At 37.2% G+C, this 23,719-nt stretch overlaps 2 protein-coding genes across 6 annotated transcripts in view; one reads left to right on the top strand and one right to left on the bottom strand.

Annotated features, from left to right (window-relative positions):
• Nucleotides 1–23,719, top strand: part of LOC142354268 (uncharacterized) — a 301,959-nt gene that overhangs the window by 143,260 nt on the left and 134,980 nt on the right. The gene's annotated exons all lie outside the window — the stretch shown is intronic.
• Nucleotides 35–22,275, bottom strand: LOC142354261 (uncharacterized). 2 transcript variants are annotated; one of them, XM_075406520.1, is made up of 4 exons: nucleotides 22,045–22,275; nucleotides 18,407–18,504; nucleotides 15,205–15,427; nucleotides 35–657 (listed from the first exon to the last, which is right to left on the bottom strand). In XM_075406520.1, exons 1-4 carry the CDS (start codon nucleotides 22,203–22,205, stop codon nucleotides 630–632), a joined length of 510 nt encoding a protein of 169 aa, XP_075262635.1. In that variant the 5' UTR covers nucleotides 22,206–22,275; the 3' UTR covers nucleotides 35–629. The 2 variants fall into 2 exon arrangements, with proteins under 2 accessions (XP_075262635.1, XP_075262634.1); XM_075406519.1 differs by having other exon boundaries at nucleotides 35–629.

Raw genomic sequence — 23,719 nt, 5'->3', positions numbered from 1 at the left:
CTGATAATAATGAAACGGTGATAAACTGATAGGAAGCATCGGTCAATTGATAATAGACAAAGTATTTTGTAAAAGGTGTAGTCATCGTTACCGATTTTCACCCAGGGTGAGGGTCCGGTCCGAAGCGACCTCTGTCCAGAGCGCATGGTCCCGAATTGCCTTAGCTTGAACTATTGCCCAGACTGTGTCAATTTCTCCCAGGAGTGTACTACAGTCAGTCGGTGGAATTAGTCTTGACCAAAATTCATTTTGGTTTGGGTTCTCAACCCGTGTAATTAAAGATGTTTATTTTTCTCAGCACCATCATAATGTTTTTTTTAAATTCCTCAGATCATATATATAATTTTTCATACGACAAATGTGCTAATGAACATCAAAATGCCACTAGTTTTGCTGATATTGGATGGAAGGATATAAGATCATTGATAGGGTTTCCCAGGAGGGTAAATTCGGGCGTCTTCGGTCTCAGAAAACACAGTCGGTGTTTATAACTCCAAATATTTTGAGGTCGATGTGGTTCATGTGAAGGTGTTTCTCACCCAGAGTTTGTAATCGCAGCCTCATCTCGGGTCTCAAAGTTGCGCGATAGTACAAAAGCCATGTGCAGCAAATTGGGGATATTACTGTGTCTAAAATACCCGGGTCGAGGTGTCAACGCTAAAAAACGCAAAATTATGTAAGATTGGCGTTGAATGCGTAGAATTTATGTAAGATCTACGCTTAAGCGTAGATCTTACATAAATTCAACGCATTCAACGCTAATCTTACATAATTTTGCGTTGAATTTTGGCGTAGATCTTACATATTTAGCGTTGAATTTTAGCGTAGATCTTACATATTTTAGCGTTGAATTTAGCGTAGATCCTTACATATTTAGCGTTGAATTTAGCGTAGATCTAACATAAAATTCAACGCATTCAACGCCAATCTTACATAATTTTGCGTTGAATTTTGGCGTAAATCTTACATATTTAGCGTTGAATTTTAGCGTAGATCTTACATATTTAGCGTAGATCTTACATAAAATTCTACGCTAAATATGTAAGATCAACGCTAAATTCAACGCAAAAATATGTAAGATCTACGCTAAATTCAACGCTAATTATGTAAGATCTACGCTAAATTCTACGCTAAATATGTAAGATCTACGCTAAATTCAACGCTAAAAATGTAAGATCAGCGGCAACTAGCGTTGACAAAATGGAAAATTCACCGCCATTTCTTACATAATTTTGCGTTGAATGCGTTGAATTTTTGTCTTCAAATTCAACGCAATCAACGCAAAATTATGTAAGAAAATTGCGGTGAATTTTCCGACTTGTCAACGCTAGTTGCCGCTGATCTTACATAATTTTGGCCAAATTCCTCGGCCCGGGTAGAGTTTTTGGGATTAATTCTGTTTGCCCCCCCCCCCACAGCTTAGTGGGCTTATATTTTTGACGCCCCCCCCCCCAAAGCGCTAATTTTTTTTACATAGTAACGTGCCATATAACAACCTAAAATTTGTAACTGGGGGCGTAAAAAACACTGGGGGGGGGGGTGAAAAAGAATAGACCCAGCTTTTGTTTCAATGCTCATAAACCCTCATGTCTATTTTCGCTTTGAAAATTACTTATTCAGAACTGACTGATAACTTGTGTTAAATGTCTGATCATCACCCGGGTTGAAGTTTCTTTGATTTCATACAACGATCATATATGATTTCATACTGTCCATACTTGATTTCTTAGTACGATCCTTGTATGAAACCAAAGAAATCATATATGATCCTTGTATGATTACCAAGAAATCATATATGATCCTAGTACGAATACCAAGAATCATATATCTATTTTTTGAAAATCTTGAACAATTTATGTTTTTTTGTTTTTATTCGGTAGGCATCACCTATATGATACCCCGGCATCACATTGTGATCCGCCAAAAGACCCTAACGTACAATATCAATTGCAAGTTGGGCACAAAATAAAGAAGTAAGTCCAAACAAATAACAAAATTTTTGACATACTCTAAAGCCAGTTTATACAAATAAATGCTCATTTATAAAAAAATTTAATCAAGAAAAAAAATTGGATATCGTGTCAAATTCGTTTTCTGAATACGTTTAAATCACAAAATTATTCTTTTAGCGCACACAAAGCATCAGATGTGGAATGCAAATGCGATATAATAATTTAATAAGTCCTCTGACTACATTATACGAGAATTTGTGGCACCAGTCAATGTATTATGTGTCATATATGACCTTGTATGAAATCCAAGAAATTTTTTCAACTTCAATGGAAAATCAAAATTGTACAGTTTTAAGTCTTTGAATTTTTTGTATGATCCTCGTATGATTTCTAGGAAATCATACATGGTCTTTGTATGACTACTAAGAATTCATACATATCATATATGACCTAGTATGATTACTAAGAATCATATATGACCTAGTACGAAATCAAAGAAAGTTGTATGATCGTTGACCTGGGAACTGATTTTGCGCCAGCCAACACTGCACTAAAAATGAACGAAGCAAAGTTTGGTCATTCGTGAGTTTGAGAGAGACCGCACCCACTCCAAAAAACTTCAACAAGTCAAAACTCCGAAGGAAGCATGTCGGCTACCAAAAATGTGTTTGACGTTTTAGTTTCTAACATTTTTTTGAACCATTGCAAGACAAAAAGGCAAGAAAACAAGATTGTAGGATGCAGGGAATTGTTATAACCAGATACTGTAAATTGATAATTTAGGTCAACTGACAAAAGTTAATAAGGTGTTTGAAGTAAGCGTTCTTTCTTAAAGGGTTATTGTTGCGAAGGCGCCAGAGAGGAGCGTTGAGTGATATATCTTGAACAAACAAATTGATGAACAAAAGCATATTGAGCTGTCGATATATTTCGTTTACTTAGCAAAGTTGTATTTGTGCATCAGGCCAAAGTCGAAATGAGTGATTTGACTTTAGAAGAAAACTAGAGAGCGAACATTTGAAGTGAACTAGATTCTTTGAGCAGAATTGAAATTTCAATTTGAAATAAATCAAAGTGCGATTTAGAATTTGCAAAAAAATGGGCATTCCCAAACCTGTTACCCCCGACTTTTTAAGTTATGTTCATCATTGGAATCTGAAAATTTGTGGAGATGTTGCCCTGATGATTGTCCATACACAAAAGGGATGCGCGCCCGGTTACACCTTTTTGATCTGAGTTATTTAAGTAGAGTTTTGTAGATTTAAAGTAAATAAAATGGCAATTTATCAGTTTTCCAAATACCCTTGGGTAGAAAATTGTCCGACCTCCCCCGGGATGGGAAGGAGTTATTGGTTGACAACTGGCCATTGATGGGGAGGAAACCCTTATGGTCCTCTATTGCGAGTATAACTTTCAGGCGAATCCGACCACCCAATCTCCAGTTATTAACATCGGAAGTAGTGTGATTTGATGGTTTTTAGGTGTTTTACTGTGTAATATGAATGTTTGAGGCAGAAATAAGGCGATTAATCAGTCGAAATGTAATGCACGTATGAATTAAGGTTTTTGCATGATCTTGGGAAGGGTTTAGGATGTAAAATGGCGATTTTTGAGAATATTGGTAATTATCACATGAAGGTAGTTAGCACCCAAATTGAAATAGTATTTTTTCAAAAAAAAATTGATGTCGGATTGACCTGAAAATTGGGGGATAGACTAATTTGAGTACGAGGAATCCGATTTTAATGTCAGATCTGACCCCACACCAAACTGCACGGAACTCGCGCACGCCCGTGCTGTGGAACGTAAAATTTGAATTGCTCGTGGAGTATTGGTAGTAGCCCTATGATTTTTGGAGGGTTAGTGTAACTTTTCAAGGGCTTTTGATTGGTGATACTTTCAATCCCAGATTCCGACCGGAATTTGGTGCTTCGGGACAACCCGAGTGCCGAAAACCAGAAATTGGCCTTTTTGAGCAGCCGAATGACTTTGAAATGGTATTAATATGATAACCTGCGACAATTAGTGACAAAAAGTAGCCACCCCGGTCAATTTTGACGAACTTGGATTTTTTGGGTTTCGGCACCCAAGACTCGTTGAAAATTTTTAAATTGCAAACGACTCGCAACGGCTGATCCGTTGATCATGAAACTTGGCAGGCAAAATGGTGGCAGCCTATAGTTACTAGAAAATTTTACCCGAATACGTTTTGTTCATTTCTTCGCAAGTTATTAAGTTTGGAAATTTGGGGTCATCCGGGAGGTCAATGAAAAGTGTGCGCGGTCATTGCTCGTGTTCTAGAGGGAGTTAGGCCATAAAATTTTGTGAGTCGGTGCAAATGTGACAGGACTTTCCATGACGATAATTAGTTATTATCAAACTGAGCACGAATCTTGGATTGACCCCTGATTGACCCCTAGAGACCAAATTGTGGGTTTTTAGCAATATTAGAGTTTTCGGCAGATTTTGAACTGGGAAATGGCTTGAAGTATTTTCAAAATTGGAAATTACAATTGGTCTTTGGTTTAGGTTTTATATTTAGTTATTTTTTCAACGCGTGGTTTTTGACAGGGATTGATTGCAACTAATTAATTTTATAGCGGAAATAGAGGAATAAGAACTTTTCAGAGCGAAGTTCAATGATTACTAAGCAACCACTGATTGACATTTCAAGTGCCTATTTGAGATAAAGCGCAGTGGTTTTGTTTACATAAGAGTCCAAAGATCGTGTACTTAAGATAAGGAGAATGTTCAACAATAGTTAGTAGCAGTTTAATGACAGAGCATAATTTGAAATTGGTTGTTTGCATAGCAAACAAAACCCTCCTACAGAATGTGACAATTTCAAGTGTTAGTTGCATTGTTTGCTTAAGAGATTAAGGTTTGTTTGCTTAAGATAAGAGCGGATTGGTTGAGTATAAATTGTAGTGACACGGTGAGAGAGAGACTTTGGAGAACTCTGGGAGAATTCAGAAGATTGAACACAGGAGAGTTTTTGCACAAGCGAGAGAAAGTAGTTGGCTTAGTGGGACTAAACTTTAGAATATAGTGTGAAAGGCACGGAAGAGTTTGAGATTGGACCGAACTCTGGAAGATTGTAATCGCAAGACCAGTTGGGTTACTGTGAGCGTTTTGATTTAGTTCATTTGTGAAGTGAAGCACGGATATTGGTATTATTAATTTAATTACTGTTATAAATTGTCCTGAATTTGTCTTTTCCATTGCTGTGCAAGTAATCCTCTTACTTTTGTTATCCATATAACTAGAATTGATATTACGAGCCCCATTGTGAATTTACTTTTTTCAAGGCAATCTAATTTGCAACATCATACAAGAGTGGAAGAGGGGAATTAGCAGAGTAACAAATTAACGCTTGCTTCACCAATTCAAAACCTTTGGTTTATTTTATTTGATCGATCTTCTGGGCGACAGAGTCCCCTCCCTGTTGAGCCTAGCAGAAATTCAGAAGACGACAAAGAAGATAAAACAAAGATATCAGTTCGAATGAAATTCCTAATTTCGAAAAAGACAATAAAACAAATCATTTAAATGATACAAGCAATTGTGAAAACGTTCGTTCTTCAATTGATCAATTGATCATATTCAGTTCTACTTTTTTCCATCTGATAACTTTCTGTATTGATAGACGTGATCATACATTTTGAGAGTGTAGAAGTTTCTGACTACATTTTTTTCTAAGTGATCAGGTTATAGGCCATCTTGACGTATTAAAAGACAATGCTCAAATCAAATAGTCCCTCATTACGTAGCAAATGTCCGAAAAATCGAATATACATAGTGAGTTTTGTCGTCCTTAACAACAATTAGGCGATTAATTTCAATTAAATAATTTAATTACATGTAGACAATGATTTTGTTTCCCCCAAAACGCGATAACCGTTTAAAGTTTGCCTTTTCGGACATTGGCTTCATAATGATGAAAGTTCTTGAGTTTGTTTTAGGATCTCTCTTTAGAACCCCAGATTTTGGTTCGCTCTATATCATCACCTCAGTAATTATTTAAGAAAGAAAAATTATGTAAATTACAAATGTGATGATATGTATTAAAATCAATAAGTAGAGTTACTATGCAATCAGCGATCAATATCAGCGATCATAGTTATCTGTTAAACTGTTTATCAAAAAAAACTTGCCGGGAAAAATTCTTTTCAAAAGTACGTTAACAGAGTTCTTGCAATGTCAGTATGAAAATATACCAATAGGCTGACAGTTAGGATCATTCGCGTCGTTTTTATATATAGGGGAACGAGAACCATCAAAAACCAGAAGATGAATATACTATTTGGATTTTTCAATATATATTGCTGATTATTCTGAAGGCATGTACACCTTTCGGAATGACCTTTCGGTTATATTAATAATTAACATATTTGAAAAAAAAACTAAATTTGCATTTCTAGTTGCTTATGATTTAACCTCTTTAAACATCGCTTATGATTTAAATAGAGACATGTTTAAGTTTCATTGTTCTTACAAGATATGAACTAATAAAAATCAGGGATGTTTTGTACATTTTATTGCCCATAATACACTGGATAATAAATAATACAAAGTGGCTAACGTAGAAAGAATTGCTCACAAGCAACAGATTGGGACTCCGATTTATTGTTGCCTGCTTCAACGGGTCGGGGGTGGGGCAATAGATAAAATGTTTCCACTTTTCATCAAGGGCCCGAACTAATATTGTTACAGTTTTTTTAGCCGATTTCTAAAGCTTCGAATGGAAAATGAAACCAATTCGGGCTCACCTTTCATTTAACTTTCAGCATTAAACTGCCGCCACTCAAGTTCAGCTCTCTAATATTATGAACGAGAGAGCTATTTAGACCACAAAAACAAAAAAGTCGAGAAAGAAAAGTCAGTTTGGTCAAACGAACAAAGAGACATTCTAGAACAAAGTGGTCAGGCAAAGTCTCGGATAAAAAAGACGCACACGACAAAAGTTACTCTTCGTCCGAGAGCAATTACACAAATAATTTATCGAAAAAATATGTGGTCTTTCCCATTATAACCCCCCACAGCTTAGCAGTCACATAACCTAAAGCTCCCCCAATCATGGTTGTAACGGCTGCTCTCCTTGTGTTTCACAAAGAAAGTTTTACACCGCCCAGTTCGTTCTGAGTGGTTATAAAATCTGTCCGGATACTTCGTTAATGCAGTTCGCTTTTGCAACTGTATATCCGCTCTGCTGTACTTACCGTTGCATTAACTAATTTGACTAACTTAGTTTTGGATTTTTTCTCAATTGAACGGGGTCCACAGATCACACAATACGGGATCTCTATATGTTTACCAGTTCAATCGTTTTGATAAAAACAAATCAAAGGCAAAAATATATGCCTCAGAAGTGTTATGAAAAATAGGTTTCTAAATTAATCCTGGGTGTGTGCGTGTGTGTGTTGCGATTTTAGCAGAGTACTCACGAGTTGAAGATTGGAGATCAGGACACAGAAATTTGAATTCACTGTTCGAGTCGTTTTCGATACAAGACACAATATCAGATAAAATATTGCTCAAGACAAATTTTTGTTATCAAGACACAGTATAAATTTAACAAATAAACTGCTCAAGGGTTTGGTTTTAGCAAGACACAGTAACAAATATCCTGCTCAAGAATATATTATTTCAACAATTTTATTGCTGAGTTTATTTGTTAGCTCAAGTTGCTAGGCTGACGAGATATTGAGATTGTGAGTTCTTAATTTTGTTCAGTTTTTTAACAATTTTTGTGCTGACGAGGCATACGCGGCTATTTCTGATTTGCTAAACACAGTTTCCTCACTAAGGGGATGGATAATCCGGATAAAAATAGAACACAGTAATAGTTTTCGTCCTATGCAATTTTGTTATTCCTTAAGCTCAGCTCCAACATCGCCGGCCCTGTTTTCCTTCGTGAAAACATCATCGTCAGTTGGTAGTACTGGAGCTAGCTTCACTACGGGCCTCTTGTAGTATCCATCTTTTGTTCGGATTGTCGCTGATCGAATCACTCCGTCGAACCCTTCAAACTTTTCGGTTATTCGACCCAGATTGTAATATCCACGTTTGTCACTGTCTTCCACTAGCCACACAAGATCATCCTGCTGAAGACTTTTGTCCGTCCGGGTCTGCCATTTCTTACGACTATTCAACGCTGGCAAGTACTCTTTGCGGAATCTGTCCCAGATGAGGTCTGCACAAGAGCTTTCTATGAACAACAAATTGCTCTGCACCTGATAGATACGGTAAACAAAGGTTCTTATTGCCAAGTAGGAAGTGGTTCGGAGTAATAGCTTCTAAGTCCGTAGCATCAGAACTGACCGCGTCAGCGGTCTAGCATTCAACGTCTGTTCAACAAGACACATCGTGGTCGACAGAATATCTTCCGCGACTGATCGACTGCCCAGCACCGCGTACATGGCTTTCTTGCAACTCCTAACCATTCTTTCCCACACTCCTCCAAAGTGTGGTGCTGCAGGTGGGTTGAACTTCAATCTGATCCCTTGTTGAATCACATGTTCTTCAATCCGCTCTTTGTTCCATGCTGCTATATACTCTGCCAATTCTCTGTCGGCTCCAACGAAGTTCGTCCCGTTATCAGTAATCATTATGACCGGTTTGCCTCTTTGAGCAATGAATCGCATAATTGCGTTCAGACAACAATCTGTGTCTAGTTTTGGTACAATCTCTATATGTACCGCGCGTACAGTAAGGCATGTGAATAGACAGCACCAACGCTTTTCGTTTCTTCGACCAATCTTTACTGTGAATGGTCCGAAATAGTCTACGCCCAAATTCGAGAACACTGTTGATGCGACTAATCGTTCTTCAGGTAGATCGGCCATTACTGGTGCCTTTGTTTGGGCTCTTCCCTTTCGACATCTAATGCATTTGTTTTTGAGCGATCTCAAAGCATTTCGTATGCCTAGGATCCGGAATTTCTGCTGAACTATGTTTCTGACATGTTCAGTACCTTCGTGATGACTATTCTTATGTTCATTTCGCAAGAATAATTCAACTACATGGTGTTTCCAATACAACAGTATTGGATGCTTGATTTCGAAGTTCAATTGACTTTTACCTATTCTGCCTTGAGCACGAATATGTCCTTGCTGGTCTATAAATGGTGAAAACTGTAAAATTTTGCTACCTTTTGGGATTTCCTTTTCAGCTTTTAGAAATTTCATCTCTTCAGCGAATTGTTCTTGCTGTAATAATCTGATGTTGCTTGCTTGTGCACCCTCTCTTTCTCCAACACTTAGTGTTTTTGTTGCCGGTTTGTGTTTTTTGAATACACGCTGTACGTATGCCATTGTATTTACAAGTCTATTGAAATTGTGGAAGTGTTCCCACTGAATCATCGGCTTCTTCTCTTCAAGCTTTGCTGAGAAGACCATTTCGCCGTTTTGTTCGTCTGAAGCAAATTTTAAATTCAACTGTTCAGGCCATTCGTTCTCTCGTTGCTTCAACCAGGCCAGCCCAGTGAGCCATTCGCTTCTCGTCAACATTGATCGCTCGTGTCCGATGTCAGCTTGATTGTTAATACCACTCACATGATTCCACTGTGAAACATTAGTTGTATCCAAAATCTCAGCCACTATGTTTGCAACAAACACCTGTTGCTTACGATGGGAGCTATGAATCCATTGCAGAACAGTAGTGGAGTCTGTCCAAAAGTTACAATTTTGAATCTTCGATTCGTGTTCTTTCACTATCTGTTCTTTAAGTCTCACCGCAATCACTACTGCTTGTAGTTCCAAGAGTGGTATGGAAAGGTGTCGCATCGGTGCAACTCTGCACTTTCCGATTACAAATGCTAAGTCTGCTGAGTATTCTTTGGGCTTTGAAAGTAGATATGCCACTGCGCACATTGTGTCTTCAGATGCGTCGGCAAACACATGAAGTTCCCATTTGTCCCTGGCTGTGCTGAAGTATCTTCTAACCAATGCTAGTTTCTGCTACTTCTGGAAGCTGGTCTTTCCATTTGAGAAACCCTTCTTCTTCGTTAGGTTCTATTGAGTTGTCCCAATGTTGTCCATTTTTGGTCCAGATGCTCCTCAGGAGTCGTCTCATATGAACACTGAATGGTGCAAACAGTCCAAGAGGATCAAACACTGAAGAAACTAGAGATAAGATCTTCCTTTGGGTGATTGGGTTCTCAACTTCTTTGCTTGTACCTCTACAAATCTGTAGACTATCATCGGTAATCGTCCACTGAAGCCCAAGCACGGATGAACATTCCTTGCTGGGTTCTACTTCAACCTGCTTTGTGTTGCTGCTTGATCGTAAGTCCTCTGGGATTGCTTTGGTTACCACGTTGCTGTTGGTGATCCATTTCTTCAGTTCAAATCCATGTTTTGAGAGAAGAGGTTGCAGTTGTTTGAAAACCTTGATTGCTTCTTCAGATGTTTCGACTTACTTGATAAAATCGTCCATTAAGAAGTTGTTTTGGATTATTTTTGCTGCAATTGGGAACTGGTCCTCGTTATCGATGGCTACTCGTTTCAGAGCGTAGTTGGCACATGTTGGTGATTTTTTTGCTCCGAAAACATGACATTGATACTCGTAAATTTGCACAGGTTCTTTCATTGTTGGTCGCCACAAGAATCTCAAGCAGCTTTTATCCCGTTTAGGAACTTTCACTTGCACAAACATTGATTCAATATCTGCGGTTAGGGCAATTGGTCCTTCTCGAAATCTGAATATTGTTCCAATCAATCCGTGTAGTAGATCGGGTCCGGCTAACAACTTGTCATTTAGGCATATATTTTTGTATTTTGCTGCAGCGTTGCAAACACGGCGAATTTTACCCGGTTTGTTGGGGTTTAGTACTGGATGGTATGGCAAATACCATTCCTTTCCGAAAGTGCCCTTGACTTCCGATTTACCAAGCATCTTCACAAATCCCTTTTCAACATCTGTATCAATTGACTGTTGATACAATTCTTTTAAATTTGGGTCTCGTTGGAATTTTGGTTCCAGTGAAAAGAGCTGACCAAGGGCCGAGCCGTAGTTGTTTGGAAAATTGGGTTTTGGATCACTCCAGAGCATGGCTACTTCGTCTCGCTCGCCCGTAAACTTTGTTGTGCTCTCCAAAAAACTTCTGAGCTTGATGCTTACTTTGATTGACTTACAACATTTATTTTGGAAGCATAAGTTTCTATGTCCCACCATGATTGGATATTTTCTGCCACTTTCACATCTTCTGTGAAGGCAAAATGACAAAACTTTTGACTTTTCTTGCCTGTCATGGGACCACTGACTACCCATCCTAATTCTGTTAAGACGGCGAAAGGCTCACTTCGTGTTCCAATCTTATAGTCCAATGGACGTTGAATTTCGTAGGCATCTTGTGCAAATATAATGCCTACTTCCATCAGGTTGAATGTTCTGTCAGCGAGAACATTCAGGTGTCTGAAGTTGTTCTTCAGTTCCTTGTAGTCATATGTTGTGTTTCCCAACGAGATTGATGGGTGTGCAAACGCTTCAATTGAATGCACCTTTGAATGTAGACCCTTTATTGTGATAGGAACCTTCTCTGTCCTCAAATCTTGCGTTCCATGTATGCCAGCTATGTTCAAGGTAACCTCCGTGCCTTTGGCTTTTAGTTGATCCTTAGCACTTTGATCGATGAATGATACTGTTGAACCATTATCGTGGAAAGCGTAGGTAGTCAACCTGTTACCAGCACTCTGAACCAATACAGGAACTATTTGAAGAAAACTAGTAACTTGGTTACTCTTGTTGATTGTTGCTGCGCTTACGTTAACTGCGTGACTACCCTCGTCCATTTGGTTTTCTGAGAGTAGGAGTCTGGTGTGCTTTTTGGTAGATCCATTTATACCGCACGGGTGGACTTTACAATCTTTGATTCCCTTTCCCCAGACATCCATAACATAAGCGTTCTTTTCTCACTGCTGCATAGCGATCGGTGACATTCATATTCTTAAATATTGGACAGTTCCATATTTTATGAGCGCCATCCGCTAGTGGACAGTTGTTGTTTTGCGTCTGCTTGGTTTCTTGCAGGTTTGAACTTGCACTGAAGTTCGATGTCCTGGAGAATCGTTTTTCTCGATTTGTGTTTCGTCGGTCTTCTTCTTTGCGTTCCCCTTTAAACGCTGAAAACCCTTCATGCACGAATGCCTTTAGTGATAGCCATTTTTCAAACATGATAAGATCAGGCCAGTCCTCGTCCTTGTCATCGAAGTAGAACCACCATTTTTCTTTAAAAACCTCTGGTAGCTTATCAACTGCCAGGTACAATGTCGAACTTGATTGCAAATCACCAATATGTTTGTGCTCTTTGAGCACGTTCACGAAGTTAGATACAATAACAGAAAAATTAATCAGGTTGGTTGAACCATGAGGTTTCACTTGATTAGCTTTTCGTAGGCTCTCGAGCTGCGCATCCATAATTACGTGCTGTCTTCCAAATTTTCTTTCTAAAATGTTCCAGGCAGCACTAAAAAACTTTCCACAATAGCCCATTCCCGAGATTGCAGACTTTGCTTTGCCTGTTAGCAGAGCCTTCAAATGGCTCATTTTCTCTGAGTCGGGAATCAAGCGTTCATCTACTGTTGCTGTGAACATGCTAGACCACTCAGGCCACTCCAGCGGGTTTCCGTCAAAATTGTTCAACCTCAATTTTGGTAAACTACTGCTTGTATGTCCAATGTTGCTGTGCCTTCCAGCTATCGGCGATATATCCCGCTCTTCAGCACTTGCGTAGCGTTCACGAGAGTTTGGGTACCCTGGGTAATGTCTATGCTTATTTTGTTCAGGGCTGACGTCAAAGCGAGCTCTTGGTCGAATTGTTGTTGCCGTGTCGTTCATCGAATTCGCCCACTCCGAGACATCTCTTCCATTTGGGGTCCAATTGAAAGGTGACTTGTCACGCGCCTTAGTCGATTGAGAACGTAAGTCATCTTTCTCCAATGCTGTTCTTTGCAATTGGCGCTCTAGGTCTTGCTTCTTTTGCCGAAGCTGATGTTGCATCTCTAGTTCTTTCATTTGCATTTCTACCTCCAACCTCTTTCGATCAAATTGTGCTCGTTCGATTTGCAACTTTCTTTCGAATTCCATTTCAAATTCCTTCATTCGTTCTTCAACCCAACGTTTCACTGAAGATGTTTCCGAAACATTTTCTGTATCCTGGTTGTTTTTCTGCACGATTCGTGCAACCGTATTCATCGTTGCATAGCCTGTGCTATCATAGTTTTGGTTAAACTCTGGAATTCCAACGTTTTGTTCTAACTGATGCACGTTATTCGCAGGCGGTTGCTCTTCATTGGCATGATGAGTTGACTGGCTTTGCTGGCTTGACATGTTTGTCTCTCCGTGGATATACGGTAACCACTCTGCGTTCAAATATTGAAAGTATTTTTCTGTCTCAAGTTTGCGTTTTAAAGAAATATCTGGGTCTCGGAGAGTCTCAGCTTTCTTATTCACAAGTTTTTGAACGCTGTCGTCCAATTGCAGTATCTGCTGATAAAGAGTCTGGAGCCTGCTTGGTCAATCTTGATTCTTAATGAGCTCAAAACCTTCTTCCTGTTTCTCAATCCAGTTGTTTCGCAAGTTGTTGATCTGTCGATCCAAAACGCTTTGACTCTGTGACGGAGTCACTTCTTGTGTACTTCGGGACTGCAGCTTGAATCTCTACAGCTCCTTTGTTTGTTTGCTTTAATTGAGTTATGCTTTTCAACGTTCCTATCTGCTTTGCCTAATTGGCTTTGCGTTGTTGAATTGCTCGTTGAGTTTTGTTCTCGTTCGCGATGACTTCGTCATTTCGACTGTTGGGTTGGACAGCAGTTTATTCCACTGTCCGGGTCGGCGGACCAAATGTAACGGCTGCTCTCCTTGCGTTTCACAAAGAAAGTTTTACACCGCCCAGTTCGTTCTGAGTGGTTATAAAATCTGTCCGGATACTTCGTTTATGCAGTTCGCTTTTGTAACTGTATATCCGCTCTGCTGTACTTACCGTTGCATTAACTAATTTGACTAACTTAATTTTGGATTTTTTCTCAATTGCACTGGGTCCACAGATCACACAATACGGGATCTCTATATGTTTACCAGTTCAATCGTTTTGATAAAAACAAATCAAAGGCAAAAATATATGCCTCAGAAGTGTTATGAAAAATTGGTTTCTAACTTAATCCTGGGTGTGTTGCGATTTTCGCAGAGTACTCACGAGTTGAAGATTGGAGATCAGGACACAGAAAATTGAATTCACTGTTCGAGTCGTTATCGATACAAGACACAATATCAGATAAAATATTGCTCAAGACAAATTTTTGTTATCAAGACACAGTATAAATTTAACAAATAAACTGCTCAAGGGTTTGGTTTTAGCAAGACACAATAACAAATATCCTGCTCAAGAATATATTATTTCAACAATTTTATTGCTGAGTTTATTTGCTAGCTGAAGTTGCTAGGCTGACAAGATATTGAGATTGTGAGTTCTTAATTTTGTTCAGTTTTTTAACAATTTTTGTGCTGACGAGGCATACGCGGCTGTTTCTGATTTGCTAAACACAGTTTCCTCGCTAAGGGGATGGATAATCCGGATAAAAATAGAACACAGTAATAGTTTTCGTCCTACGCAATTTTGTTATTCCTTAAGCTCAGCTCCAACATCGGCGGCCCTGTTTTCCTTCGTGAAAACATCATCGTCAGTTGGTAGTACTGGAGCTAGCTTCACTACGGGCCTCTTGTAGTATCCATCTTTTGTTCGGATTGTCGCTGATCGAATCACCCCGTCGAACCCTTCAAAGTTTTCGGTTATTCGACCCAGATTGTAATATCCACGTTTGTCACTGTCTTCCACTAGCCACACAAGATCATCCTGCTGAAGACTTTTGTCCGTTTGGGTCTGCCATTTCTTACGACTATTCAACGCTGGCAAGTACTCTTTGCGGAATCTGTCCCAGGAAAGACCCAAATCTTGAATGTCGAGATCTTGCTGCACAAAAAACGGTATCTTTTCCGTTTGAGCCCCCCAGCTTAGTGGGTGCAATCTTTTTACTTAAAGATTTACTATATAATTACACGTGCTATATAATGGGGGGGGGGGACAAACGGAAAAATTATAAAAGATTAAAAAAGAAAATAATGGGTGCTCACGTTAAAACTATCCGGCCGGATAAACAAAAGATTCTGTAACGATCACATTCGTCTCAATTTTTAATAGGAAAATCCAATTTTTTTAACCGGTCACGTATACCCACCCCCACACATCCCGAGTTACCTGTAGCAGAAGTAGATAACTGCCATTTGACTGTCCAAATGAAGAATGAAGTAGTTCAACTCCCCTCTGACTATTTTTGTGGGTGATGCCGAGAGATACTCCCCAAACTGGGATTGGAATTCGGGGGGCTGGTGTAGCACCTCTAGCAACCTGGTGCATTTTGGTGTCGAAGAAAGGAACCTCTTGTAACACACGGTCAAGTTGGCGTTTATGTAGTGCCAGCCTGAAATTAGAAAAAACCTATATAATGGATATCTTTTAGGAACAGTTATCTGGTGATTCAAAAAATTCTGGAACCGCCCCTATTTACCTGTATATAATACATGTCTATCTAAAACATCTCTCTAAACACATTCATCTTCATAATTAATATCTTTTAATTGCCATGCATTGTCCGACTTTATTTAAAGATACAAAATCTTTTTATCAAATTTTGTAAAGAAATCGAAATATCTAACAAGGAATATGCTCAGTAATGTGCGCTCGCACATAATGTTCCGACCCCGCTCATCTACATTTCAGGTATTTTGCGAAAATAACTAGTGTATGTATAAAAAATTGTGTCCAACTCAACTCACTCAGTGGACTAAAAAAATGCCGCTTTAGAAGGCAGAGTAGATTTGCCATAATTAAGGACACGAGACAAGACGAACAACGAAATCAAATAACAACGACAAATGTTAATAACAACCCGAACTCGATGTCTATCTGTAGAAAAACTTATTAACAAAGTCTAAATAGTGGCAGAAAAAACTTAAAATAAACAAAACACTAGTTCATTGTTCTTCACTTATAATTGGAACCAGTGCTTAATGAATCTCGGCAACAAGTAGACAAAAAACAACAAAAGCGGCCAACATAAGAATTATCTGGCTAACAAGCAAGCAATTAACATCAAAAGGCTTTTTTTCTCCTTAACAAAAACCACAGAGAACTCTTAAAATAGGTCAAAATAGGTCCAAAGTTTACAAAAAGAACGTCATCTACAGACAAAAAAAAAACAATTTTTTTTCGAAAAACAACTTTTGGAACCAATAAAAAAGGCTGAATTTGCGTGAATCAGTAGATATGATGAATTTTGCCTTACTTTTATGCCAGAAACTTGATATGTGACCTGTAATTAATTAGGTTAGGTAACAAAGAGACAAAACGATCAGACAATACAGAGGTAAAAAAGACTTTTTTTAAAGACAAATATTTTTTAGCCAAAAAAAACCGTTATATCCATAATCAGACCGCCGAACTATTCAGATTTTTTCAACTGTTTTTTTCCGCAAAAGTATTGTGATATGCGTCCTATATTTAAAGAAAAAGCGTAATTAACAAAAATAGACAAGAAGAACAGAAGATGCAAAAGTAAGAAATATTAAAATTTTTCGAAAATAAAACTTTTCCAAGTCGTGAAAAACAACAGCTATTAATTAATGCCATTTCTTCCTCCTCCAACTATAACCATCGAGACAATTTATTAATCCGAATATGTTACACATTTAAATAATAAACTCAAAAGCAGACAAAAGATTTGAAGAAAAAATTTTTTTTTGCAAAAAATTTGTGTCGAAGCCATTAAATTAGGTTGAAAACAAGTTTTATTAAATAACGCACTTCTTCAATGCACAAAAACGTGATTTATGGCCTGTATTTATTAAAACGGGGTAACAAAAAGACGAAAAAAAAACAAAGCTGAAAATTTTTTTTGAAAACAGTTACTTTCAAATTCGTTAAAATCTATCATCTGTAATTTGAAATATCTAGGCAAGTTTCTTTATTCCAATACAAATGCTACTAAAATTTGCCAAAAAGCAAAATTTGTGATACGTTTAAATAAAGAAGATCAAAAACAAACAAACATCAATTACACATTTTTTTGTTTTTTTTTGCAAAAAACCCTTGTTGAAGCTATTAAAACAATAATATTTCACTAAAAAATAGACTGCCCCAATTTCTTTCTTTAGACGCCGAAATGTGATATGTGACCCGTTATTAATCAGCCTAGGTATCAAATAGGCAAAAAAACATGATGAAAAACATTTTTTTAATTTCTTGAAATAATTGTCTTTAAAATCTTGAAAATAATCAGCTAACAACTACAATCAGTAAATAGGCTCATATTTTCATCCAATAGAAGAATGCATACCCTTGAGACTGTTTTTTTCATCAGAAGTTTTCATGCGACCACAATTAAAGGCAATTAAAGACAACAGGCATTTAAAGACAACAGGCAATTAACGACAAAAGTGTAATAAGTGCCATTAAATTTTTTCTAGAAAACGGTGTCGATGCTGTTAATACCATTATCTATTCCTTAAAAAATTAAAAGCTCAATTGTGCCAATTTTTTGGATAGCAATTATCTGATAAGTGCCTTTTCAATGAAATGGTAATGCGGCAGTTTCAAAGCCAGAAAACATTTACCTAAAGCGTGAAGCCGCCATAGAGATTAAAAATGAATTAGGCCGAAAATGCATTCTATATTTGCTGAAATGAAGCCGCAATTTGACCAAAAAAATAGGTGAAAAAAGTGGCAAAGCTCAATAATCGGTTGTTTTTTTTTTGAAAACAGATAATTTAAAAAGTCAAAATGACAAAGTTTTCGACTAAAAATTCCAAAAAACCTCAACTGGCAGCTTCTCAGTAATCCAATTGCACTTGTGAATAGTGAGCATTGATGTGAATTGTTCCGTTCTGTATTGAACATAAAACAGTCGATCTTTTTTAAGAAAAAAGACAGCAACTGATTACAATCTGAATTTTTTTGGATTTTAGAATTCCACGATCAGACCAAAACTAGCCTTGCCATTACTCTTCGCTCATTAGGAAAATGCAATGATCCCCAGCTTAATAGATATAGATAATTTGACAAAATTGTTTACCTATCAAAGAAAAATTTTGCTTTTGTATTATTATTTAGACGTATTAGCTAAAAACAGGAGAAATTCCACTCCGGAAAACTTTCAGAGAGAGAGAGAGAGAGAGAGAGAGAGAGAGAGAGAGAGAGAGAGAGAGAGAGAGAGAGAGAGAGAGAGAGAGAGAGAGAGAGAGAGAGAGAGAGAGAGAGAGAGAGAGAGAGAGAGAGCGGAGAGGTAAACTAGCCCTCTTTTGAGTAAATTTTGTCAGCTCTGTAACGGGGGGGGGGGGGGGGGGGGCTGCATAACATAGTGAGGAGCACAAACGGAAAAGATCCCGATCTTATTAGATCTAACCATATTCATTGAAGTGAAATTGGTAGTCAATAACTCTACAGCTGGCTGGACCCTCAATTCCGTACCACGCCCCATAGCTCCTGCCCACTATAAACCACCTAAACAAGTAAACCAATAAAATCGCAAGAACAGCTCCGCCAAACTTTTGCTGAAATTCTACTTTAAGAAAAACAACATTTGATTTTCGAGAGAATATTTCCATTGAAATGTTACAGTTTATTGCATCGAAATTTTCGGAGAGCTAATTTTTAAGAAATATGACATTTATTTGCATCAAATAAATATCGATAAACTTTAGGAATTACGATGAACTTTTGATGCTTATACATGATGTTTATACATGACATTTGCACGCTTTGTGACGCAAATAGTTCATATTTCAGCTTAAAATACATTTCTAATCCCGTTACAACACTGCTACAAATATCCAAATATTTGCTTTTCTGCGTTTTACTTACGATGGATTTCAAAAATCATTTATGGTTAACCGTCAATCTGCAATTTGTCTTTTTAATCTGCAAATGATAATGCGATTAAAGTTTTTTATATTGGTTTTGTTTCTAGGACAAGTTGTTGACAATATTTTAGTAAAATTTGACAGGCCCTTGAAACGTTAAATGAGCAATAAGTACTGTTTAAAGCGCCATCCGACCGAGAAAAAAAAAACAGTCCCAGAAATTCTGTGTTGTAGATTTAAGATAAATGGTGATTGATGTTTTAAATTTAAAACAATTTGAACCATAATCAGCTCAAAATAGCAGAAAAATTTAAAAAAAACAAATTACGACGCATATTATAGAAGTCAGTACACAAACGACAAATGAAACATTATAATTCAATTCGTTTACAGAATATAGATAGCCCATTACCAGATGGTGCAAACTCAAAAAATTTGTTAGCCTTTGAGCTGATTTCCAGTAGATTTTAATAATCAAAAACTGAGACCTAATTCAAAATTTTTTATTAGTTAAAAAAAGTAGAATGCACATTAAGCAAAAGTGAATTTCATATACCTTTTCATCTAAATTTTACATGAAAAATATTTACAACAAATTTCTGATACTGAATTCAACACGCTCATATAACCGGAAAAAAAACATCAAAGAAATATTGCTTCAAACGTCCGAAATTCTATGAAAAAAACGAGGGCAAATGTATTACAGCCGAAATTCTTTTATTAGTTTTACTAAAATTCCATACTAGTTTTTGAAGTGTTTAAAACAATTGAAGGCTCATCAGTTTTTCTGTTTAACTGAATAAATGCAATTGCAGATTACTAGAATGTAGCTAGGTCCAAAGTTTGAACATTTTAATGCTTCCATCAGTTTCGAGGCGTTCAGTTAGCCGCTGCGAAAATTAGGAAACTTAAAAAATGAAGTTTTCCCTAGTCGAGACAGGATAATCTCGCAAGATTAAGAGTATTTTGCAAGAATCTTACAAGATCTTGAAAGATTAACATTCTGTCTCGACTATGAAAGACTTCAATTTTTAATATCCTAATTTTTGCATCGGCTAATTGAACGCCTCGAAACTGATGCAAGCATTTAAAATGTTCAAATTTTGGACCCAGTATAAATTTTGTAAGTGGTGCCACGTCAGCAAAACACATAAGCTAACAAACAGATGTTCAGATGTTTTAAGTTCTCAAAAGACACTGATTAACAAATCACTCAAAAAAGGGGCTATTTTAGTTTTAAGAACTATTTAATTATTCGCAATTGTCACAGTATAAAGATAGGCATGTTGCCGAATACCAAAGACGACCTCATGATTTTTTAAAAGTGGGGGTATCTTAGTAATAATCTGAAGAGGAGTTTTAAAATTTATTTTCATTTCATGACTCACTGTTAACTTGTTCTCATTTCTGGCTCAAATTGTAAAAATAAATTATTAAATTAAAATAAGTTGAAAAGTTGAAACCTATAGGATTTAATTCTGAGTCAGCAAGAGTAAAATTGTCTTTTTTAAAAGAAAAACACATTTTGTCAAATTAATTGTTCCATTTGAAGATCAAAGTGCCAGATAGAACAACGAGGCCCTGCCTTTTGTCCTTCACGTAAATTTTACAATATCTGGGATTGAAGAATTGACGATACCTCTTATCATTGCAGTCACGAAAACAAAAAATGACCATAGCTATTTTAAAAGAAGTTGATGAGAACTTGCTGACCACATTAAGCAAATGAATGAATGATAAATAGTTGAAAAACATGGTTCATTATTTTCAAGGTTTAAAAATTTATATCAGTTTATTGATGAATTGATGCTAAAAAATAAGAGCTGTAATCAGAGTGTCTGCATCGGTTTTTATGTTGTTATACTAGAACCAAATTATCTTTTGTGAATGGAGGCAATTAGATTTCAATATAACCAAAAAATAGCCAAATAGACTTCCGAACTCGACACTTCAGGTAATTTCTTGAAACACAAAACTAAAGAATCGTTACGAGAAATAAAATCTCAATGTCGCAGAGTTAAATAAATACAGATCAAAGCAATATGTTATCTCCATTATCAATATGAAATGGCAGAATTTTACAGATTCATTATTTTCTAAACTGTTTCGATATATATTTTTTTCAAATTTATAAAAGAACAAACATGTCGTTTCTCATACAAAACCAAGTAGAAGATGTCGTTTTTCATGCAAAACCAAGATCATGCAAAACCAAGTAGAAAAACAAAAGAAATTAAAATCAACATTTTCCACCGTTGAACACTGATGTTTTCAAACGTAAAACAAATTTTCATCAGCAGAAATTTTGGATTGTTTTTGTTTGTGACCCAGTACGTTATGCACCCCCAGTTACAGAGCGCGTGTCATTACACAGTAAATCTTTATGTAAAATATGGCACTTGCGTCTGAGGGTGCAAATGATATGCACCCACTAAGCTGGGGGGGGGGGGGGGGCACAAACAGAAAAGATCCGAATTTTTTGTTTTCAAATTAAAAATCCCCCCCCAGCTTAGTGGTTGCATATTATTTGCACCCCCAGACGATAGTAAATCATTATTTATACATAATGATTTACTATGTAATGGCTCGTGCTCTGTAACTGGGGGAGGGGGGGGGGGGGGTTGGGTTGTGCAAAACGTAAGGGGGTGCACATGCAAAATATCCCGCATATCATATAATGGTTCAATAAAAATTACAGAAAATAACTGAAAATCATTGAAAATAATAGTGAAAGTCAGGATCTATTTTTCTATTCTGTCCCCGTCTGCAGTGTTTTTTATGACCCCTGGTTATTAATTATATGTTCTTTAAAGACGCGTTACATTGCTATAAAAACATAGGGATTGCGCCTGAGGCGTAAAGTTAGCTGAGGCGGAATAGGCGGAAGGAGGAAGAGGAACGGAATAGGTGGAATAGACCTCGAGAATCATTTCTCAAGAGTTCCTCTGGCGGCAAGGGTAACAAAATTAGGATCTATTCTGCCCCCTCCCCCCCCCCCCATTGTTTTTTATGCCCCCAATTACAAATTTTATGTTGTCATATAGCAAGTTACTATGTAAAAAAAAATAGCGCGTGCGCCTGGGGGGCGTAAAAAATATAAGCCCAGTAAGCGGGGGGAGGGGGGGGGGGGGGACAAAACAGAATACATCCCAAAATTAAAAGAAATGCAAGTTGACATTACCGCCCATTCAGGTGTTCCGGGAGAACTCTGGCGGCCTTCGGTCTCAAACACTGCTGCACCCTCGATCTCGTCCTAGGGTCACGATGGTCATCCAAATTAGACTGAGAGCTAGTTATTACTACAACTAAGCAAGTTATAAATAGTAAACAAAAGGTGTGCATATTTCAGTTCAAATCAGCTAGTGCTAGCTTTATTGTCTCATTAAAAGAGCAATGGCAATTGCGGTTAAACTTATTTGTTTAGATAAACAATCGCAATCTTTAAAGGTTGTGACATTTAAAATTATCTTCTATGAAGCTTCTTCGATTCAGCTTTATAACTTCAGGGCCAATTTTTCAGAGGCTGAAAAGAAGTTTGCAGCTAGCCTTAACAAATGTCACAAACTTTGCAATCAGATTTAAAAAAAATACCGAACCGGGCCGAGGTTCCACCCTAAGTCCACCTCTAATTAGCAGGGTTTAGGGTATGTAATGTTTTTCCAATATTATCCAGTGTGAAAAGAGTGTAAGGTTGTAATTTCAAAAAAATACACTGAAATTATACTTTTGTCTAAGCTCTTGTCGGCCAGGGATGTAATTAAGAGTGAACAAAAAAATTACAATTCTTTATCCACCAATGCTCTTTATTTTTACCCGTATCTAACTCAGATCGTATCGAATTCAGTACTGAGCCAGAATCTAATTAGGTCACATTTTGCATCGAATTTGTTTGATTCAGAGCTAATTCAATGATTCATTCTGATTTAAGTTCTGATTCAGAAGAAAACAAGTCTTTCAGAAGGATTTCGGAACCAACTGTGAATTGATCTCGGAGCTTCTCTGAATCAGAGCAAAATTCAGAGAAACTCCAAGATCACTTCACAGTTGGTTCTGAAATCCTTCTGAAACAGTACTGAAAATTGAAATTTCTCTGAAATTGTTTTGAAATCAGTACTGATTGCCAACGAACTTTATAAAGTCGTTAAGGTAAGGGTACGCTCTTCCACACTTCTTTGTGCAGAAGAGCAACTGAATAGGGAACTAATTTACATTTTTTTTTCTAAAATTTGAGTAAAAAATTGAAAAGTCTCCAAATGTTTTGGCAGGGCCATATGTATACTTTTTTACACTACTTTAGATTCGTTTTGTATGAGAAAGCACTACTTATTATAGTCTCCAGGATTCTCAATTTCTGAAATAACTGTCTGTTTTCTACCTGTTTCTGCGTTTTCTTCGTGTGAATACATGATGTTTGCATCAAAATGAAACTTACTTTTTCAAAAACAAGAACCGTATTAAAAGTAACCCAAGAAAGGTCGAGATAATCTTATCGAGAAATTGATAGTTCGATTACTAAAGGTCCCCATGAAGAGTATGTTTGGTAAGGTTTTCCCCTCCTGAAATTTTAGAAAAGATTTGTAAGAAAGAGTAGCTAAAACTACGCCCTTTTGCATAGTATAAAATAAAAAATTTTATGATGCGATAGACAATCATTAAATCTCGTTGAATTAAATTCCCATAAATATAAAAAAGTCCACAAGCACAACTTCAACCGATTGAAACTAAACTCCTGGGCAAATACCCCAGTTTTAGGTGGGCGATCCTAGACCGGTCTGATTAGGCCATTTGCACCAGTGGCGTGGTGCGAACCAAAATACATGGTCTGGGAAACGCTCGAGTCACACTATGGTCATGGC

This window comes from Convolutriloba macropyga, chromosome 15, assembly GCF_964194025.1.
Source record: "Convolutriloba macropyga chromosome 15, txConMacr16.3, whole genome shotgun sequence".
In the NCBI taxonomy this organism is placed as follows: Eukaryota; Metazoa; Xenacoelomorpha; order Acoela; family Convolutidae; genus Convolutriloba; species Convolutriloba macropyga.
The sequence above is the reverse complement of the archived record's forward strand: the minus strand, read 5'-3'. Positions and strand labels throughout refer to the sequence as shown.